This window comes from Moschus berezovskii, chromosome 25, assembly GCF_049115385.1.
Source record: "Moschus berezovskii isolate FMDL1 chromosome 25, NW_MosBer_1.0, whole genome shotgun sequence".
Lineage (NCBI taxonomy): Eukaryota > Metazoa > Chordata > Mammalia > Artiodactyla > Moschidae > Moschus > Moschus berezovskii.
In genome coordinates, this window is record NC_142484.1 from 15003978 (window position 1) to 15025887 (window position 21910).

General features: G+C 42.9%; 1 protein-coding gene across 4 annotated transcripts in view; it reads right to left on the bottom strand.

Moving 5' to 3' along the window:
* OPCML (opioid binding protein/cell adhesion molecule like) overlaps positions 1-21910 on the bottom strand; it is a 1038307-nt gene that overhangs the window by 224383 nt on the left and 792014 nt on the right. For all 4 annotated transcript variants that reach the window (XM_055415874.2, XM_055415875.2, XM_088832055.1 and 1 more), the window contains one exon: positions 1321-1553. In XM_055415874.2, coding sequence (XP_055271849.2) covers positions 1321-1553 — 233 coding nt within the window. The remainder of the gene's footprint in view (positions 1-1320; positions 1554-21910) is intronic.

A 21910-nucleotide genomic window follows, 5' to 3' on the forward strand; every position in this document is an offset into this window, starting at 1 on the left:
GAGCCCAGATGGCCCACTAGCAAAGATCCCCAGCTGAAAGAAAAGAATGGTCCCCTCAAAATTCTATACATGACTGAAGCATGAAAAGACTTTACCCACTACTCAAACTCCCCATGAAACCAACTGAAATAAATAAAATTATATATTTTAGAAAGGCAGGGATGAGGGAAAAAATATTAGCTAAGCAAGAATGCCACACACAAATCACAACCTGAAAAAATCCATTAAGCTGACTGCAGATGGGGTCTGACTAAAAGCACTTACTGATGCTAAGTCACATACGTTCTTCCTTCCGAGCTCAATGCATGGCTCCAAGACTTTGGAGTAGGAGACACGGAGAAGACTCCACCCTTTTGGTGGAGGGAGGCTGTGTCATTGGGGGCTGGGGGCTGGTCTGCTCAGTACCTCTTCGGCACCATGCATAGATACCTGACAGAAGTTGCTTTGCACAGTCACAGGGGTGTTGGCAGGAGATAGCTCATCTGTAGGACTGCTTTACGATGCTTCCCCAAAGCTTATGGCTGCTCTCTGCATGAGTTTTTAATTCTTAATATTGAATAGTTGATATCTGAGATTCTGACATTTTTCCAACCCCATTTTTCTCCGACAAAGTAAAATTCAAATGGAAAACTCTTAAGTACTATGCATGGGTTATATTAATTCAGATTTTTTAAGGAGAACAGGAGAGGAAGTTAGGGAGCCCCCTTTTGATTGTATAAATTTATTTCCAACGTAGACCTGGACACATTGTGACTAATATCCCTCTTGACCTCAGCTCCACTGTGGGGCTAAAAGGGTGTAGACAGACACAACAGCGATGCCAAACAACACTGAGGATCCCTTTCCAGATCACACGTAACCATCAGCTATGCAGGAACAGCCACACCTCATATGATTTTACATCAATATTATTAACCTTTTATCATGAGCTAAGCCTCTGAAAAATAATAGGAACAGAGAGTAGTATAATCAATTTCCTAAAGTATCTTGCCCTAACTCCAGAGTACTAAGTAACCAACATATGATATATTATATTTCTATATCTTGCCCAAACCCCAGAAAGCTCAACCAACTCAACAATACCAAACAACCTATTAATGAGAACAGAAGGGCCAGAGATAAACCTGAGAAGCTCTGTGAAGATCCTCAGCACTTAGTCAAGACACCCACAAGTGGAAGGGATCCAGGACACACTCAGTCTCTGGATTCCACAGAGGGATGGCTTTGTGTGTCTTTCTACAGGAGGTGGAAGCAGAGGCTGAGATCATGTGCCCTCTGCATCGCTGACAGGAATGCCAGCACCCCGTCCAATCAACTCACCTTGCACGATGAGGTGGACGCGGGAGGTCTTGGGGTGGTTGTCCGTCTGCACAGAGCAGGTGTAGGGACCCTCGTCGTACACATCCACGTTCTGGATCATGATGCTGTACTGGGTCGGCGTGTTCACCAGGATGATCACACGAGGGTCTATGGACCACTTGTCATTCCCGGCGTAGAGGATGGTGCTGCGGTTCAGCCAGGCCACCCGGGTGACCCGATCGTCTATGGTACACCTATGAGTGAGAGTGGGGAGAGGGGAAGGGAGGGAGAAGAGGGAGAGAGTGTTAAGAGATTCTATTATAAATGCAGCTGTTGCTGTTCCAGGAGCAAATGAAATAACATAACCCAGTGTTAAAAGGGATCAATTATTGATAAAACTTCTTAAATAGAGGGCAACAGTGGCCTGAATCATCCTGAAGACCTGATGCTACAAAATCATTTCTATTTGATTTTGAAACATATTATGTGAATATCTTTGCTGTATATTTGCTTTCTATCTTATTTTTCCCCTTAGGCTTATATGAAAATTAGTTTACATTTCTCGAGCGCATTTACCACCTTGTGGGAAAAGTGGCCCAGGGCCAGAGGGGAGAGAAAGTGCATCAGTATTTCTAACAGATCACAGCTAATCTATATGGCAAATGCTTCACTTGTTGTTAAGTCAAAATGGGACACATTCACCTCCATACCCACCCCCCTGTGCTGTCATCGCCTGTACCCGAAGCTGCCCCAAGCCCTCCAAGTACAATTTATAACACGGATCTTGAAATTCACTGTAGAAAGCCAACAGTGTGGAGGTAGAAGTAAGGCTATCTCTTCAGATTTCAGGAGAGGGAAGGAGAAAGTGGCCAAGCAGAATTCTTCCTCCTGCTCACATGCCCCTGCCTACCCCTGAGAACAATACAATTGACATCAGCTGGTCGTCACCAAGATCACCAAGTTAAGAAGCTGATCTCTACCTCACATACACTCACCTACTCTTCCCAACAGCTGGAGGCTGTGACTATGGGTGGGAATGTAAACTAGTATAAATTATATGAAGAACTGAGTTACCATATGATCCCGCAATCCCACTCCTGGGCATATATCTGGAGAAAATCATAATTTGCAAAGATACACGAGCCCCTACATTCTTAGCAGCACTATTTACAATAGCCAAGACACGGAAGCAGTGTAAGTGTCCGTAAAGATGTGGTGTATATACAGTAGAATGCTACTCAGCTGGGCTTCTCTGGTGGCTCAGTGGTAAAGAATCCACCTGTCAATGCAGACACACAGGAGATGTGGGTTCGATCCCTGGGTCAGAAAGTTCCCCTGGAGGAGAAACTCCAGTATTCTTGTTGTGATAATCTCATGGACAGAGGAGCCTGGTGGGCTACAGTCCATGGAGTCAGAAGAGTTGGACACAACTTAGTGACTTAGTGACTAAACCACCACCACCACTATTAAGCAGCAAAATGAAGTACTGCCATTTGCAGCAACATGGATGGACCTAGAGATTATCATACTAAGTGAAATAAGTCAGACAGAAAATGGTAAATACCATGTGATATCACTTACATGTGGAGTCTTAAAAAAACGGTACAAATGATCTTATTTGCAAAACAGAAACAGACTCTCAGACACATAAAACAAACTTTAGGTTGCCAAAAGGCAAGAGGGGGGATAGATTAGGAGTTTGGGATTAACATACACACACTGCTATATATAAAACAGGTAAATAACAAGGACCTACTATAGCACAGTGAGCTCTACTCAGTATTCTGTAATAACTTATAAGGGAAGAGAATCTAAAAAAGAATATATACATATATGAGAGGAATATATAAGAATATAAGTGAGAGAATATATAAGTGAAACTATATAAGAATATAAGTGAGGATATATATACATGGAACAACAGACTGGTTCCAAATAGGAAAAGGAGTACGTCAAGGCTATATATTGTCATCCTGCTTATTTAAATTATATGCAGAGTACATCATGAGAAACACTGGGCTGGAGGAAGCACAAGCTGGAATCAAGATTGCCGGGAGAAATATCAATAACCTCAGATATGCAAATGACACCACCCTTATGGCAGAAAGTGAAGAAGAACTCAAAAGCCTCTTGATGAAAGTGAAAGAGGAGAATGAAAAAGTTGGCTTAAAGCTCAACATTCAGAACACTAAGATCATGGCATCTGGTCCCATCACTTCATGGGAAATAGATGGGGAAACACTGGAAACAGTGACAAACTTTATTTTGGGGGCTCCAAAATCGCTGCAGATGGTGATTACAGCCATGAAATTAAAAGACACTTACTCCTTGGAAGGAAAGTTAAGACCAATCTAGACATTATATTAAAAAGCAGACATTACTTTGCCAACAAAGGTCCGTCTAGTCAAGGCTATGGTTTTTCCAGTGGTCATGTATGGATGTGAGAGTTTGACTATAAAGAAAGCTGAGCACTGAAGAATTTTGAACTGTGGTGCTGGAGAAGACTCTTGAAAGTCCCTTGGACTGCAAGGAGATCCGACCAGTCAGTTCTAGAGGAAATCAGTCCTGAATAGTCAATGGAAGGACTGATGTTGAAGCTGAAACTCCAATACTTTGGCCACCTGATGCGAAGAGCTGACTCATTTAAAAAGACCCTGATGCTGGGAAAGATTGAGGGCAGGAGAAGAAGGGGATGGCAGAGGATGAGATGGCTGGATGGCATCACTAACTCAATGGACATGAGTTTGGGTGAACTCCGGGAGGTGGTGATGGACAGGGAGGCCTGGAGTGCTGTGATTCATCGGGTCGCAAAGAGTCGGACATGACTGAGCAACTGAACTGAACTGATTATATACATAAATATGTGTGTTTTATAAAACACCTTGTCACTTTACTGTACACCTAAAACTAAAACAACATTGTAAGTCAACTATACGTCAATAAAAAGTAAATTAATTAAAAATAAAAAGGAAAACTGAGGTCATATTATCTCCTCGGCATCCTTGGGACTCTAGCTTCCCTTTCTGTGCATTTTTGTTCTACGGCAACTGTCATTTCCCTTGTGAAGACTCAATCCCTAATTGGCGCTCTCTGCTCTTCACTTTCAAAGGCATGTCTTAGTGGGAAAACAACCTAACAAACTCATTCATTTACTCTCAGTTACAAATAAGAATTAATGTGCCAACTTTCTTAATAATAGCTGTATTTTCATGAAGGTCATATCCCCGTTGGAATGATTCCTGAAGGTTAAATTCCAACTGTACAGCTTCAGGTATTGGCCCACCTGGAAGCAGACAGTAAATCCTGGCAAACTGAAGGATATGGTATCCCAGATGCTGGGACCACACACACAGGAGAGTGATAGACTTGTTTTTATTTTGGTCAATTATGTTATCCTTTGCCCATTTTTAAGCTGACATAATATTTTTAAAGTTTAAGTAACAGTTGCAAAGGATACATTTTTGGTCTATGGAGAATATTCACATTTTAAAATTAAAATATCATAATGTTCCTTTCTATGTATCTCTATACAAATTTAAATACCATAGTGATTTGATACTCATGATTGTTTGCTTTCAAAATTCATGAACAAGCTCTTTTCTAACAATCATAAAATGTGAATTGCTCATTCTTTAAACTTGAACTTGTGTATCTATTATATATATTCTCTGCAGGATTTTATCTGCAGCATTTTATCCTGAAAAGGATTTTATGCTTGAAAATCTTTTATTGATCAGCTATCATATTTATTTGCAACAATATATATAAAATGTAGAGACTGAAATTTAATTTTTTTCAAATTCTGTGACTGTAAAGTTCTGAATAATAATAATTTCTTTTAGAATGAGTTATTGTTGAAAGGCTAATATTGATAAAATGATATAAATATTCTGTACATGTTGTTAAGTAATAATTAAACATAAGTAAACTTTTACTGGAAATATAGCTTTTAATGGGATGGAGGAGGCTTTTCTGGTTATTATATCATCAATAAATATCATTATACTAGAGTGAGAGCTCAGGATCAATTCTATTCCTATTTTGCTTTGAAAGAAACCAAGTTCACACAAGCAAGAAGATGGAAATGAAAATCTTGTATAGCAGTGTCATTCAATTCTTTGTACCTCTTCCAAAATGTATGCCCAAAACCACATAGTAAAATAGCTTCAAAAATTATTTTAATGATCTCACAGCTGACAATTCAATTAATTCCTCCTTCAATTTCTTTTAAAGCAATGAATTGGAAAATACCTGACTTGCAAAGGGCTTTGTAACCCAGTATTAAATTCATTCAATTTCTCAATATCTGGACAGTATATTGCTAATATTTTACTAGGCTTTATGAAATGGCTATTAAAGATGTGTTATTTTGTTACTTGGAAGCACTTTGGTTAACCCAATATGCTGAGAAGGTGGAAAAAATTGAAATACTGTTTATTTTAATGTGTCAAATCACATGCCCTCTGTCAGAAAGCATCTCTGTCTCTCTGGATTCTAATTCCAAGACACAGAAGTTTTGCCATAAATTCATTACTGATGAAAAAACACTATGCCGTTTCCTTCTGGACTTGTCTGCTTTATGTCGCGGGGACTCTCCTTCAAGACTGATGTTCCACTTGATGACAGATTGGTAAGAGTGGCGGAGATGACAATGGAAGTAAAGGAACATTCTCTCCTGGACAAATAGTTAAGTGGGAGCAGTCAGAAAGGAGAGTCAGAACTACAGTCCAAACACAGGCACTTTCTTGGGCAGATCCGTTTTAGGACACCTTGGTTCTTGCAAACGTACTGCTTTAGACATACTTCCTTGTGTAAGACCTACAACAGCAGGCTAGGGGTGAGTGGCTTCAGTTCCCATCGCCGCGGGGTCTGGTAGGAGCTGACTCTGAGACAAATCAGTTCAAACTGACCCTCCAGGCAGCACACACTCTCAGAGCCCTGCACACAGCCCATGGAAAGCCTTGTGTACCCCTCGGGTGGATGACCCCTGGATGGCAGAGAGTTCTGTACTTCCAGGCTGTGGTTATCTCTTTAATCTTAAAAAAAAAAAAAAAGTGCATGTGGTTTGAAAACCCAAATAATGAGGTCAGTCAAAATTTTCTTCAAATTTATGGTACTTAATTAATTTTCTCTTAAGAGATTAAAGAGTCCTGGAGAACTGGAAGAACATTTGGAAGTGAGTTTTACACAGCCATAAATCCCCTCTAGCTACGTGTGAAAAGAGGAGTGGAAAGTAGAGTCAGAAAGAGTAAAGAAACACCTGAAAGACAGGGATGGAAAGGGGTCTTGCTTGCAAACATCACATTCAGCTCTGCTGAACAGGCAACGTGGGATTAAAGTACCCTCGAAGGGGTAATGGCAACCTGCTCCAGTATTCTTGCCTGGAGAATTCCATGGACAGAGGAGCCTGGTGGGCTACAGTCCATGGGGTTGCAAAGAGTCGGACATGACTGAGAGACTCACACACATTAAGTCACCTGGTTTGGTTTTGGGTCAGAGGTGGGAATTACAGTTAGGGGAAACCCATGCCTTAAGACAGTGGTTTTCAAATTTTGTTTTGCATCAGAGTTACCTAGAGAGTTTTTTTTTTTTTTAATTTTTAATTTGGTTTGAAAATTTAAATTTATTTATTATTATTTTTTATTGGGTATATTTGCTTTACAATGCTGTATTGGTTTCTGCTATATAGCAAAGTGAATTTTAAGACACAGATTGCTAAACCCAACTCCCAAGAGCTTCCCTGCAGTGGGTTGGAGGTGGGCTGAGAATTTGCCTTCCTAACCAGTTTCCCATCCTGAAAAGTGAAACTGGCCAGCTTCCATGTGGTCGTTATTTTGTTCTTACTTTTATATTTTGCCTCTGAAAATACAAAACCAAAAACGGCCATGATTCACACAGTGGTATTTCATGAGTGTCTAAGGTGTGTTAGGTGACACTGTAGGAGCTGAAATGCCAGAAGGAGGCAGACAAAGGTCACATCCTTGATCCTACAATAAAAAACACCCAAGAAAATAGGTATCTTAGCTTCAGAGAATGACAAGCAGTGAAAATAAAAGCAGGACAATGAATGGAGGGTGCCGGGGGGCTGGGAGCACCCTTGAGAGAGACGAGGCGGTCAGGGAAACCCTCGGCGCCTGTTTGCTAGACACTGACGCTTTTATCATCTTAAATCCGAATGCAATACAACGTGTCTCTGAAAATCAAGTCTACATTAAAAATAAATGTCACATACACAGATTAAAAATAAATCTCACTTATACCCACAGATAGCTGTGGAACATTTAGATAATCTGGATAGCTGGAGAGCGAGTCTTGGAAACCAGCCTAACAAATGGTGTCTCTCCTTTACAGATAACTTCATAGATTCTGAATTCAGAGAATTGACAATTGGCATTTTGAGAAACTGAAGTTAACTAGAAAACGCCTTTTTATTTCCAGCCTAGTTATTGGGATAATACCTAAATTATGTTGCATGCTCGTCTGCCTTCAGGAGTAGACAGTGGCAAATAGAGTTTAATCTCTAATATAGACATATCGTTCTAAATTTCCTCCTCTTTGTAATGCGATGGTTTTCTTCATAGAATTTAACAGCACTAGATTTCATTATATATGTACCTATTTGCTAGGCTGTAAATACCAACTGGTAAGAACCATCTCGGTGGTCTTCACTTTGTATCATCAGCACCTCCCACAGCCCACCAGGAAGCTAGAAGGTGATCTGCACATATTTATAATGATTAAAAGATGTAAGGTAATGTTTTTCAAGCTGACATAAAAAGAACCCACATAGGATTATAGTTAATGATACTGCATTACATCCTTGAGAGTAGATCTTCAATGTTTTCACCACAAAAAAGAAATGTAAATAATGTGATAGGATGGAGGTGACAGCTTGTTCTACAAAGGTAATCATCTTGAAATAATTAAATGCACCAAACCAACATCCTGTGCACCTGAAACTTCCACAGTGTTGTATGTCAGTTAGGCTTCCCTCCTGGCTCAGTGTAAAAGAATCTGCCTGTCAGTGCAGAAGACACGGGTTTGACCCTGGGTCAGGAAGATCCCCTGGAGAAGGAAATGGCAATCCACTCCAGTATGCTTGCCTGGGAAATCCCATGGATAGAAGAGCCTGGTGGGCTACAGTTGATGGTGTCACAGAGAGTCAGACATGTCTTAGAGACTAAACAGAAAAAAAAATATGTCAATTATATCTCAAGAAAGCTAAAAAAAAAAAAAAGGATCCATGTAAGGTGAAGTAGATATCCTTGGAAATACTTTCATGTGTGTATCTCTCTATGAGCCATTCACACACACACTCAAGCACACACACATGCAGGCACGCGTATGCAGACATGCACACACGCACGCACGCACACACAGAAGATCCACAGGTCTTCTACTTGTATTTTTTAATTCACTGCTTTCATTTTTGCAATACTCTGGACAAATATCACATATGTGTGTTGTAGATGTGGTCTGACCACAGTTAGGTTTCAGTGTTTGGACTTGCATCTGTTAGTACAGGGGCATCGGTGAGCATTTCCATTGTCTAAGGCTAATGAGAAGCACATAAGGTGGACTCCCAGGGTCACCAAGATGTCCCTGCCAAGAAAAGTGGCTCTAAACCAGAGTGATGGGGAGTCCCCAAATTGGAGTGAATCCATGTAGAGGAGAACTTGGTCATCAAGGCTCATGGGCTGAAATCAAGAGGTATCCTTACAGACATCGGCACCACATATGTAGGCAACAGGAAATTAATTTTAATAAGGCATCATCAGCTCCACTGATGCTGAAAACTTTAAATTATTTATGGATATGTATGATCTATAATTTTCTTTTCTTTTCTTTTGGCCAGGCTACATGGCATGTGGGATTTTAACTCCCCAGTCAGGGATAGGACCTGAAGCCCCTGCTTTGGAAGTGCACAGTCTTAACCACTGGACCACCAGAGAAGTTGCCTGATCTATAATTTTAGACTTTTGAGTCATTAAGGGTATAGGGTGAAGGCATTTATATCTAGTTTTATGATTTTTTTACATAAGATTTTTAAAATAATATTGCCACTGAGAATCCCTGGTCACCTTGTCTCTACCTACGCTGTCCCTTGCTAAAGAATGACCTTTCAGAAAGCCGTCAAGAAATGCTGAAAAAGGTAAAAGGATCGAATGTTAATGTAAAATGTATTCCTTTGAATTTCATTTTTAAATTTACTCATGATATCATTTTTTGGGTTTTGTTTTGTCAATTGCCTCTTTTTTATAAATTGAGAGTTAACTGGATTTCAGTTAAAAATCTTACATATATCAAAATAAATTAATAATGCTATCAAAAAATGGGAAGAAGGTGATCTCGTTTTAGAGAATTCAAGGGTCAATAATAAATGAATGCATTAAAGGGAGAGGGGAAGAAAAAATACAGTATTTCTAGACCAGTTCCCAAGGTATGCTTAATTGCACAAAGCTGTTCTCTTGGGAAGCTTTAACTACTCAGCTGCTTCCTGAGTTACAAATCCAGTCAAGTCGAGAACATCAACAAGAACCCTAAGTTACATAAGGGGAAACTTTGCAAAATTCAGAGAGAGTCATAACTCTGCTAGAGCTAATATTTGCTGCTAGGGTCTGTTGGAGACTATATATGACAGCTTCCACAGAAGCATGGGGCAGGGTCAGAGCTGCTTAGAGAGGAACTTCAGGAGTGCAAGACATTGACTTTGAAGGTTGCCAGACACACGGCATCCTCAGATGGTTCCTAATTGGAGGATGGTGTATTCTGGAGTCACATTAATACATAGAAAGGGTGTATGTGTCTTATGTGTGCATGTGTGTTGGTGGGGGAGGGATGTTATGCAGAGAAAAGTGGGAAACATGCGAAGGCATGCAAGGATGAGTGTCCTGGAGGAATTGGAGTCTTTGAAACAAAACCAAGGAAGGTGTGGGCTCTCCTGAACACGATGTCACCTGAAGCAGTAAATCAGCCACAGAATAATGGTGTGCAGGGTTTCGGGCTGGGACCGATGATGGATGAGTCCATCAAGACAGTGCTTTCTGTGTCCTGAAGCAGCAAGCGAACTTCCCATCCCCACAGTCTCTGCCGGAAGGCCAGGAAAAAGGAGGGCAGAGTCTCTAGTGCAGGAAGGAAAATGAAAGGAGTGATTGCACTGAAAAGTGGTTTCACAAAGGGAAATCACTTACAACCATGGGAGAGGGGCTGCAGGCAGGGCTGTGGGAGAAGGGAGAGAGGAGGAGGACTCCTATTGCAGTAAGGAAGGCACAGCCCCGGGGGCTGAACACAGCTGTGAAGGGAGGACCGTCAGGAGAAAGCTCTGTTCCAGGTGATGGGTGGCTGAGCCGGTCTCTTTCCAGACTTCAAGTCACTGTGTGTGCCCAGGTGTGCTGGGACGATACCTTCCTAGTTTCCTGAGGAGGCAGAGGCAAGGGCTAAATAAAAGTAACAACCAAAGCCATCACAGGTTTCTGCCCTCAAGATTCTTACACTCTTAGGAGAATGCTAGAACAGAAGAGCACTGGGAAGACCCCTGATCCCATTCATGGAGATGACCAAAAGTGTAGATTCACCTGTGTGTTGAACAGACATTTATTCAGCACCTAGCCCACTAGGAGCATTTCAAGAGATTGAGCAGGGTCGCTGCCTCTCCCCTCTTTTTACTTCTGGATTTGTGGGATTAATGTTGCAACCAACAACCTTCAGAATCCCTCCAGAGGTATGTTAGTAGACAGGCCTTCTAAGGACATGACAGTCTAAGGTAGAAAACAGGCACAGGTGTTGGCGACAGAGAGCATTTTAGTGAGAGGACAAGGCAGGTATGCAGGATCTGGGATAGAAGCCGACTCAGGGAAGGAACAGAATGGAACCCAGAGGGGCCCAAGCAAGGCAAATGGAGAAAAGGGCAGATTCCATGAGGCTGGGAGGTGAACAGACGCAATGTGACAAGTCTGTGTTTTATACTGGGTGTAATGGAGCATCCCTGAGTAGGTTCACGTAAACACATGCCATGGTGTAAACTATGCTTACAAGAATATACTGGAATCCTTTTGGAGACTGGATGGTAATAGGACCTCCAAGGGAGTCAAGTGCACCCTTGTAGACAAGAGATAACAGCCCTGTGACAAGAGGACCTGAAGCTTAAGGAAGGGGTGGGGGAGGGGAGTGGATGAGGGGTGAGGTGTGAATAGGAGTGAAGGGCTGATGGCAGTATTTGTAAATGACACTTTCACGGATGTTTCCGGCAAAGGCAGAAAGAGAAATAGAGCCATAAAAGTCATTGGGATCTCCAGAGTGTTGTTTGTTTAAGATTGGAAACACTGGGAATTCATTTTGTAAATATTTACTGAATACTTACTGGGTGCTAGGGCTTTTCAAATGTTTAAATGCCCACCAGTTACCTGTGCACAGTGTTGATTCACTAGGTCTGGGTGAGAACCAAACACCTGTGTTTCTAACAAGCTCTGTGATCATTCTGATGTGGGAGGGCTGGACCACACTTTGAGATTCCTGATGCTAAGAACCTGAGATGCCACTCTGAAGAAGACAAGGGCCAGCCTTCTTACGTTAGGACAGGTACACATTATGATACTTAGTATGTAAGGGTATACTGATGAGATCAAACTTACTGAATAGGAGCAACTGATGGTTCCGGAGAAAGTGAACGACTCACAAAGAAGCTTTTTGGTAAACGGAAAGAGCGTGGACTCTAAAGCATGGGACGGAAGGGTGCTTGACTTTGTATCAGAAGAGAAGGAAAGAGTAACAGCAACACAGATAGGTTTGTGACTCTGGCCGTGGGGAAACAAGGAGCTCCTGAGTGATGGTTTTATCTTCTCCCAAGTAGAGGGCAGAGTTATCCACTGATGGTAAACAGGACAGCAGGAGAGAGGAAGGTTGTTGCTGGTGTGCAGTCGCTCAGTCGTGTCCGACTCTTTGAGACCCCTTGGACTGCAGCATGCCAGGCTTTCCTGTCCTTCACCATCTCCTAGAGCTTGCTCAAATTTATGTCCATGAAGTCAATGATGCCACACAACCACCTTGTCCTCTATCGTCCCCTTATCCTCCTGCCTTCAATCTTTCCTAACATCAAGGTCTTTTCCAGTGTGTCAGCTGTTTACATCAGGTGGCCAAAGTATTGGAGATTTATCTTCATCATCAGTCCTCCCAATGAATATTCAGGAGAGGAAGGTAGATGTAAGAAAAAGTGAAATAGCTTTAGAGAAAAACAGAGCAAGATTGCTAGGGATCTATGCTAGGATTCACAGGCCATGCTGAGGACCCACTTAGAGTGCATGGCCAAGAATTTATAGCAACACTGCTCTGCCAGCTTTGAGAATATTCTCCAACCAAGAATATCTGCTCAGCTGCTAAGCTTCAGGCACAGAAAGCATGGATGGCTGGGTTCATCCAGCGTTGGAGAGTGCCAGATGGGCAAGGGAGAAGAAGCCAAGCATGAAAGTAATTGGAAAGTAATTGAGAGAAAGGAGACAAGAAGACAGGGGCCCTGATGGGTAGAGAGAACCCCGTGGGTTCTATGCACTGGAAACCTGAATGAGGTCCTTGAGCAAATGAGCTGGCACGAAAGAGGCTGGTTGTGATGGAAAGTGGGAATACATGGTGACCACACAGTAGTGGCCCTCGTCCACAAGGGATTAAACCCATCCAGGTTCAGATGGGCCATCTAGACAGATCTTGACAATCTTGAGAAGGATGGTGGGAGTCAAGCATTCTTTCTGAGCTTTGATGACATAACTGAATTGGGCCTTAAAGAGACAGTACATCGTGGAGCTGAAGAGGCCTCGGCTCAGACAGATAAGGGCTCCACTACTGACCAACAGATGGCCTTAGGACAGGAACTTGGTTTATTCCCTCAGAGCCTCCCCTACCATCTGTGAAGTAGGAGGAACACATCTACCTCCTAGGGCCATCATGAGGCTGAACTAAGTAATATACAAGCCAGAGTCAGAAGTGAACCTAAACACAGTACACATTGTTTAAACAGAACCTGATCTATTACTACTGTTGCTGCATTTGGAAAAACATGACTCAACTGCTGTTACGTGGGAGTGCATGTTAGCTTAACCAAGAGATCCTGGATCCATTGGCTTATCATTTCCCAAGGAGTTCTGAAGGCTTCTCTTTCTGTATTTCCACATATGTAAAGAATGGAGTTTCATGGAGAGTGGTCTGCACCCAGTTTCAAAACAGGTTATTTTGCTCACAAATAGATCAGAGAGAAGATGCTGCTGCTGCTGCTAAGTCACATCAGTCGTGTCCGACTCTGTGCGACCCCATAGACAGCAGCCCACCAGGCTCCCCCGTCCCTGGGATTCTCCAGGCAAGAACACTGGAGTGGGTTGCCATTTCCTTCTCCAATGTGTGAAAGTGAAAAGTGAAAGTGAAGTTGCTCAGTCGTGTCCGACTCTTTGCGACCCCATGGACTGCAGCCTTCCAGGCTCTGCCGTGCATGGGATTTTCCAGGCAAGAGTACTTTAGTGGGTCGCCATTGCCTTCTCCAGAGAGAAGGTGAGATCTACATTTTAACCAAAAAACCTGGCAGCTTGGTCCAGTGCTTTCCCAGACCACTTAAAAACTCTCTCACTTTTAAGATTTTCTTTTTTTCCAAAAATACCTTCCTGTTGAGAAGCAGTCTGCACTTGACTTGTGCAGAGTTCTGCAGTGGGATTTCACTTCCTTCTAAGGTTTATTTTCTCAGCTAAAGCCATTGAGACAACTTTAAGTTTGTATTTGTATCAGGCTTCATTCACAGTGTGTTGACACAGTGGTTGATGCGCTGGTTTCTAGATTGATGACTGGGGGTTGGTAAAATGCTGTATTTCTAACAATACATAATTGAGAGATCCATCAATACGGCTGTGCACACCTGAAGGAGAGTCCCTGTTGGCCCGCAGGCCCCGACAGCTCATGCTGTGGTGTCCTTGTCTTGGGCAGCCTCCCTGTACAAATAGGACAACCCTCACCCTAGAACCAGGTACCAAAACATTCCATCTCTCAAGAAAACTGAGGCACTGCTGGAATCAAACGCTAATCATGTAAGTGCTAAACAGAAAGGGGATGATAAGGACAGGACCATAGTTGAAGGGAGTCCTTCAGGGCAGAGCTTCAGGGCTGCATGTTCAATTCCTTTAAGAGTCGTTTACCATACATGAGCTACGGGACACCAAGGAAAAGTGACAATTATTCCAAGGATCTCATTCCCAATGCCAGGAGACCCTGTTAGCTGGTGAAACAGTGGGAAGGGTGCATCTCAGAGCAAGTGAAGGACAAGCATAGGATTTAGCCAAGGGTCTCCCCACAGATTGATGCCCTGGCGAGTCATTGGCGGATGGTCACCTCACATCTGGAATCACAGGTGGTTTTGGAAAGCCTCCTTTGTCCCACATTCTTCCTTTGCAACTCGGTACTCTGTGATGACCCAGATGGGATGGGGAGGAGGGGATGTGGGAGGGAGAAGCAAGACAGAGGGGATAAATGTATGCAAACAGCTGATCCACTTGGTTGTACAGCAGTAACTAATGCAGCATTGTAAAGCAATTATATTCCAACAAACTATTTTTTTTTAATTTAAAGGTAGCGTTATAGCATAAGGCCAAGCCATTTCAGAACCAGTGAGCCCTTGAGTAAAGAAGCATCTTTCAAAGATCAGAATAAAGAAAACCCCTCCTCTTCCACCATTCAGCCCCTGAGGTCCAGGCCACTGGTGCAGAATTCCAGGTGGGGCTGTAAAAAGGAGGTGCACATGTGCTCTCAGCCCTGCCTCCCTGTCTCAGATGACAGTTGCCTCAGGAACTGCCCAGTGGCTGGTTGATGATGCCTGGAGAAGCCACCCAGAACAGTTTACCTTATTTATTCATCCCAGGCTCCCACTCCACTGTCCCTTCCACTACATCCTGAACAGCTTTGAAACCCAGCCTCCCAATTTGTTCAATAGAGCTGGCAAAGATGAAATTAAAATGTTTCCCAAGCACACGCCATTTTCATTCCATTCAATAGATTATCCTGACTTATTTACTCATGGCCACGTCTGTCTCAGTATCATCCACGGAAAAGTATAAATTAAAATTTTAAATTAAAAACACAGAGTCTGGGGAGCTTGATATCTTTTTGAAGAATGGAGAGAGTCAGCCACAGGCTCCCAGCATGAGTGTCGTGGGACCAAAGACTCTGGCAGTGCAGAAATTACAGCCCATGTATTTCCCTACACACCTTCCCACATATAATGCGACGGATCATGGGATCCCGGAGTCAGGCGGAGCCTCAAAGGTCATTCTTCTTTCTGCAGAATTGGGCAAAAACAAAACCATCCCCTTCTGGGGTCACATGAAATTTATCATCACTGATTTACTTATGAACCAAAACATATGCTGAAAATTGATTAGCTTTTATCCTGTCGCTAGGGTTTCTGTGTAACATTCTGGTTACGAGAGTCAATGTTTTAATAAGAGATACATGAGTTCCAGGCACAGGTCTGTCATTTACTGATCCTTTGTGAGCACCAGATTTTCTCATTTATAAAATGGAAATGATATTTTAAAAATCATTGTTGGTGATAAATACTAAACAAATAATCATTTTAATACTAGTATCATCACAATCTGAGAGCACAGTCAATAGTTAATATCAGTTCAGTTCAGTCGCTCAGTCGTGTCCGACTCTTGGCGACACCATGAATCACAGCACGCCAGGCCTCTCTGTCCATCACCAACTCCCAGAGTTCACTCAAACTCATGTCCATTGAGTCGGTGATGCCATCCAGTCATCTCATTCTCTGTCATCCCCTTCTCCTCCCGCCCCCAATCCTTCCCAGCATCAGAGTCTTTTCCAGTGAGTCAACTCGTCGCATGAGGTGGCCAAAGTATTGCAGTTTCAGCTTTAGCATCAGTCCTTCCAATGAACACCCAGGATTGATCTCCTTTAGAATGGACTGGTTGGATCTCCTTGCAGTCCAAGGGACTCTCAAGAGTCTTCTCCAGCACCACAGTTCAAAAGCATCAATTCTTCAGCGATCAGCTTTCTTCACAGTCCAACTCTCACATCCATACATGACCACTGGAAAAACCATAGCCTTGACTAGACAGACCTTTGTTGGCAAAGTAATGTTTCTGTTTTTTAATATGCTATCCAGGTTGGTCATAACTTTCCTTCCAAGGAGTAAGCGTCTTTTAATTTCATGGCTGCAATTAGCATCTGCAGTGATTTTGGAGCCCCCCCCCAAAATAAAGTCTGACACTGTTTCCACTGTTTCCCCATCTATTTCCCATGAAGTGATGGGACCAGATGCCAAGATCTTTGTTTTCTGAATGTTGAGCTTCAAGCCAACATTTTCACTCTCCTCTTTCACTTTCATCAAGAGGCTTTTGAGTTCCTCTTCACTTTCTGCCATAAGGGTGGTGTCATCTGCATATCTGAGGTTATTGATATTTCTCCCAGCAATCTTGATTCCAGCTTGTGCTTCTTCCAGCCCAGCGTTCCTCATGATGTATTCTGCATATAAGTTAAATAAGCAAGGTGACAATATACAACCTTGACGTACTCCTTTTCCTATTTGGAACCAGTCTGTTGTTCCATGACCAGTTCTAACTGTTGCTTCCTGACCTGCATACAGGTTTCTCAAGAGGCAGGTCAGGTGGTCTGGTATTCCCATCTCTTTCAGAATGTTCCACAGTTTATTGTGATCCACACAGTCAAAGGCTTTGGCATAGTCAATGAAGCAGAAATAGATGTTTTTCTGGAACTCTCTTGCTTTCTCCATGATCCAGCGGATGTTGGCAATTTGATCTCTGGTTCCTCTGCCTTTTCTAAAACCTGCTTGAACATCTGGAAGTTCATGGTTCACATATTGCTGAAGTCTGGCTTGGAGAATTTTGAGCATGACTTTACTAGCGTGTGAGATGAGTGCAATTGTGTGGTAGTTTGAGCATTCTTTGGCATTGCCTTTCTTTGGGATTGGAATGAAGACTGAGGTCAGTCTTCATTTGTCTTCATTCCAATAGTTAATATATTATTTAATTATAAATTATTTTATTTATTATTTATTATATATAATAACAATCCTACATAAGATTGGGGCTTCTCTGGTGGCTCAGTAGTAAAGAACTTGCCTGCCAACGCAGGAGACCTGGGTTCGATCCCTGGTCTGGGGAGATTCTCTGAGGAAGAAAATATATACCCACTTCAGTGTTCTTGCCTGGAAAACCCCATGGACGGAGGAGCATGGTGGGCTACAGTCCATGGCACCCCAAAGGGTCAGATACAACTTAGCAACTAACCAAACAATAACAACATACATATTTCCATAATTATTCAAAACCAGAGAATAATGATAAATCCACCTCTTGAGCCCCAGTCTACAGACCATACTGCCTGCAGTTTGAACTAGAGTTTGTGTGTGTTCTTGTGAGCTTGGCTTCACAGGAGACTCTGAAGCCTATAAACTGATTTGATTCTTCCTGTGCTGCCTGAAACAGACTACACATCTGAACCAAACCTTATCAGTGTTTTAAAAATAAAGCTCTCATTAAGCAGACAGATGGGCAGGGACAGCTGGAGGAGGAGCGATGGGAAGTGATGCTTTTGCAGGAAGGCTCCTCGGCTCCCATCAGCACTGCTCCTGCAGGATGTCAATCCGACCTGTTTAAAAATATATGTTATCTATTTTTAATAAGCCAATCATCTTTTCCAGAATAGTAACTTATTTTATATAGATTATGCAAACTATTGCCCCTTAAAAAATAAAATAGAAAGCAGGCAAAATTCTGTCCTTGGGCCACGAGAGGCCCAGAGGGGGAGATTCCCTGGGGACAAGAAAGTCACAGGGTTAGTTTTGCAAATGTTTCCAGTTCAGGCCCAGGGACTGCTCCCGTTCATTTATGTCACCAGTGGCTGGTCTGAGCAGGCTTTCTCTGCTCCTGGACTCTCGATCGCCCACTGGGGACCAAGGAACCAGAAGACTGCCTGGACACAGCCTGCATTTCTCCAGCCCTGCCTGTCTCATCGCGCGTGAGTAAGGGAAGAAACGTGATGGTCTAGTCACTATTCCCGTCGTGAGGCCAAGCATCTCTGGCTCTGATCAGAGGTGATCTTCTCACGGCACTCTTTACTGAGAAGGTTTGGGAAGACACACCACGGAAACCCAATTATTCATCAGACATGGAGAAGCTGCATTTCTCTATCATGTATTTTACTTTAAAATTAAAAAAAAAATTTTTTTTGGAGTGTAATTGATTTACAATGCTGTGTTAGCCTTGGGTGTACTGCAAGGTGAGTCAGTTATTATATATATATATCTCCACTCCTTTTGAAAAAAGATTCTTTTCTCATATAGGCCATTACAGAGTATTGACTCATGCATTATAAACAAATAAATGAACAGAGTAAGAGAGGGAAAGAGAAAGAGGGAAGGAGGGAGTCCATGAGGCAGAGAGAGGGAAAAAAAGGTGGAAGGAGGGAGGAAGGGAAAGAAAAGAAGATGTAAAAAGAGAAAGAATCGACCTTTAGCCTGACTGAAAAATATAAAATTCATACTTTTCAGTGGGTGGATGCATCTTTTTAATTATGTTCTGTGCAGGTGAATATTGAAAATGATTATGCACTTCCTGAGCACACACTGACTACCAATTCCTGTTATTCTTTGACAATTCCTTTGTAACACTTCATCACCTGGTACCCAATAGACCTGTGCTGTTAGTGCTTCGTACTGTCCTGACATCCGTCGGTCTGGCCTCCCCATCTCCTCCTCCCAAGCACGCCTCAAACGGCGCAAGTCCTGGTCAGCCCACATGTCCAGAGAGAAAAGGCTCCCTCCACTCAGATTAACTGTGGGAGAGCAAGCCGAGTCTGGATAAGTTAAGCCCTGGGGGATTCCAGCAGAGTGGAGAATTACTCCTGTCTCAGTTCATTATAATGAATAATAAAGAGACACTTACATGTGCTTTTGGGTAAATTATTCATCTTGTGCACTGAAGAATCAGGCCAGTAATACGTAAGGGAGACAGCTGGTGTGTCTGGGTTCCTATAAATACTCAAACTCCAGCATTTCCAAAGACCCATCCCCTCCCCTCAAGAAAGCCTGAAATGGCTGGTGGGGGAGGAGGGGGCGGTTCTTGGAGAGAAGACCTTGGCACGCTCACTCTTTGTTCTCTGTGTGTGCAGCTCCTTGTAACTCGGAGGCTGTTTCTGGCATGTTTGTTATTTTACTGTAGCTCTAAGTCACTTAAGCCACCTGAGGAGCCCAGCGGGACCTCCATGTGGCTTCTGCCACATCCTCAGTAGGTAATGAAAACAGTGAGACTTGCTTCCAAACCAGGAAAACCCCTCCCGGACCCTCTGCCCCCATGTGCCTGGTCCTGCTCCACTAAGGGTGGACCCAAGAGCCCAGAAGGAAGAGCACACTTAGCTTGGTCCTCATGGCCTCTGGCTGGATGTCACTCTCAGTGTTCACACTCAGGATGGAACCCACTGTGACATTCTGAAACCCCACCCTCTGGAAGGAGTTTCACCATCACACGTGTGTCTGGGAAGAAGGACATGGGATCAGCAAGCCCAGGGCATTAGATTCCATGCCTTTGAGAAACAGGAGATTTTGTTCTTTCTGGGTCTGCACTTGTCAAGTTTTTAAAATGAAATGTCCTAATTGTCATCTTCCTGTTGTTCCTTCTAATCATTCACACCTACTGGCAATAGGTTGAGTTATTCACCTTAACGTGGTATTCACCTTAACTAAAACCATGACGTTTTGCACAAGACACTTGCCCCTCTTCCTCGGTGAGTGGCACAGTCCTTCCTTACACAGGAGACAGTTAACTGTCTGCTCACACCTTTGGCTTGACCTCAGAGAATGGGGCCAAGATGCAGAACTGAGGCTCACGAATAAAATAGAACTAACGAAATATGGGAACAGATGATAATGATGATGAAAAAGCATAACGTCTAGTCAGAAAATACGCCTGGGGGAGGGGGTGACCCTTGGACATCTGATAATATCTACAGAACGCATCTCAAAAACCCAGGGGAGAAACCAACTGAGAGTACTTTGCAAACAGCAGGAATCAAGAACCTGAGATCTAGATGCCCCTCCTAGACAAGAGCTGATACACAGTTAACCCACTAAATCCAGGTTTACCAGCTCCGTGCCTGCTCTGATGGAGGGGAGGGAAAAGAGGAGGAGTCCTGTCTTACCAGTTGCGGGGGCGGGGGGGGGTTCCTAAAGAATTTCACAGAAAACCATATTCAGCTGTGGCCGATGGGTATCGGGACCCATGCTTCAGAAAGGAAGGAACATTTGTCACCAACTATTTAGAACTCTACAGGGAGAAGTTTTCCATCTATATTTTCTCATTGTGTGATGACTTGTCAAAACAGCAATCTTAAAATTTCCCAGAAGCTGAATTGGGGCCAAACACTGAATAGTAACTAGACAGGACAGGAGCCCAGGGGTAGGGTCTCTGCATTTCTGTAAGGCTGTGCTCTCTCTTCCTTCCATCCATCCCCCTCCTTCTCACCCTCCTCAGCCTCTACCTGCTTCTCTCAACCTTTAGCAATTTCCCCTCAAGCATTCCTGTATCTGTGCCGCCCACATTCTCCCCTTTTCCAATTGACCAGTATTATGAAAATCTATATTGAAAACCATGCAGGCGTTATGCGGGTGAAGAGACTTCTTCAAAGTGTTTAGATAAAGCAGACAAGCTCTTACAAAGCTAGATAATAAACCAGGCCAAGAGGTTTTCCCTTCAAGGAATCTAATTAAGAACAAAGGCAAACGTACATTAATATTCTCCTCAAGGCGCGGAATTCACCTCATAAGAAATTTTATTGTTGCAAATTCAGAAGAGAAGCCTCAGAGTCAGAGCAAAGAGGGAGAGAAGAGGTAGGAGGTCTGTGGTCTCCACGTGGGTGGAAGGGCCATCCTGGGAGCAGAAAGAGCGGAAATTCAAAAGCATCTGAAACAGGAAGCATTTGAATTTGCAGAAAGCTGAGCCAGGCCCGGCAGATGGCCTGGGAGGAAACCTGGCATCATCATTTGGGGCTGAACATTTTTGGCAGGGGGATGGCCCCAGTGAATAATAAGATTTAGTGTGTTTTGTATTGTTCAAATGGAAAATAGGCCAGTTCAAGTTGCTGATCTCTCGGCAGTCACTCCAAATCCATGCATACACTCCAGGAGACCCAAGGTGGGGTCACTTTATAAAATAAACTTAATTTCAAAGACACCTTTTGGTTGCTTTGAGAGGTGAAAATGGCTGCATTTTTCATTACTGGTTATTAAATTTTTGAGATCATAGTACTTATGAGTAAAATTTTTTACTTTCTATAGATGACTTTGGAAGCGTATGAATAGAATTTGTTAAACCAACAAGAAATTCATTCTAACATGGAGGAGTTGGGATTTGCAAGACCTTCTTACACTGAACTGATATCAACCTTGAAAGGCCACCCACTGGTATCAGCTCTTCCACTTGAAACACAAGTCCAGTGCTTTTTCCCCATGGTAATCTTTCATGAAGATGAAAAAAATGTCTCATTTTGAGGTTGGGCTTTTCTACTTCACAGGTCTAAATAACCAAACTTCCATCCATTCATCCCCATG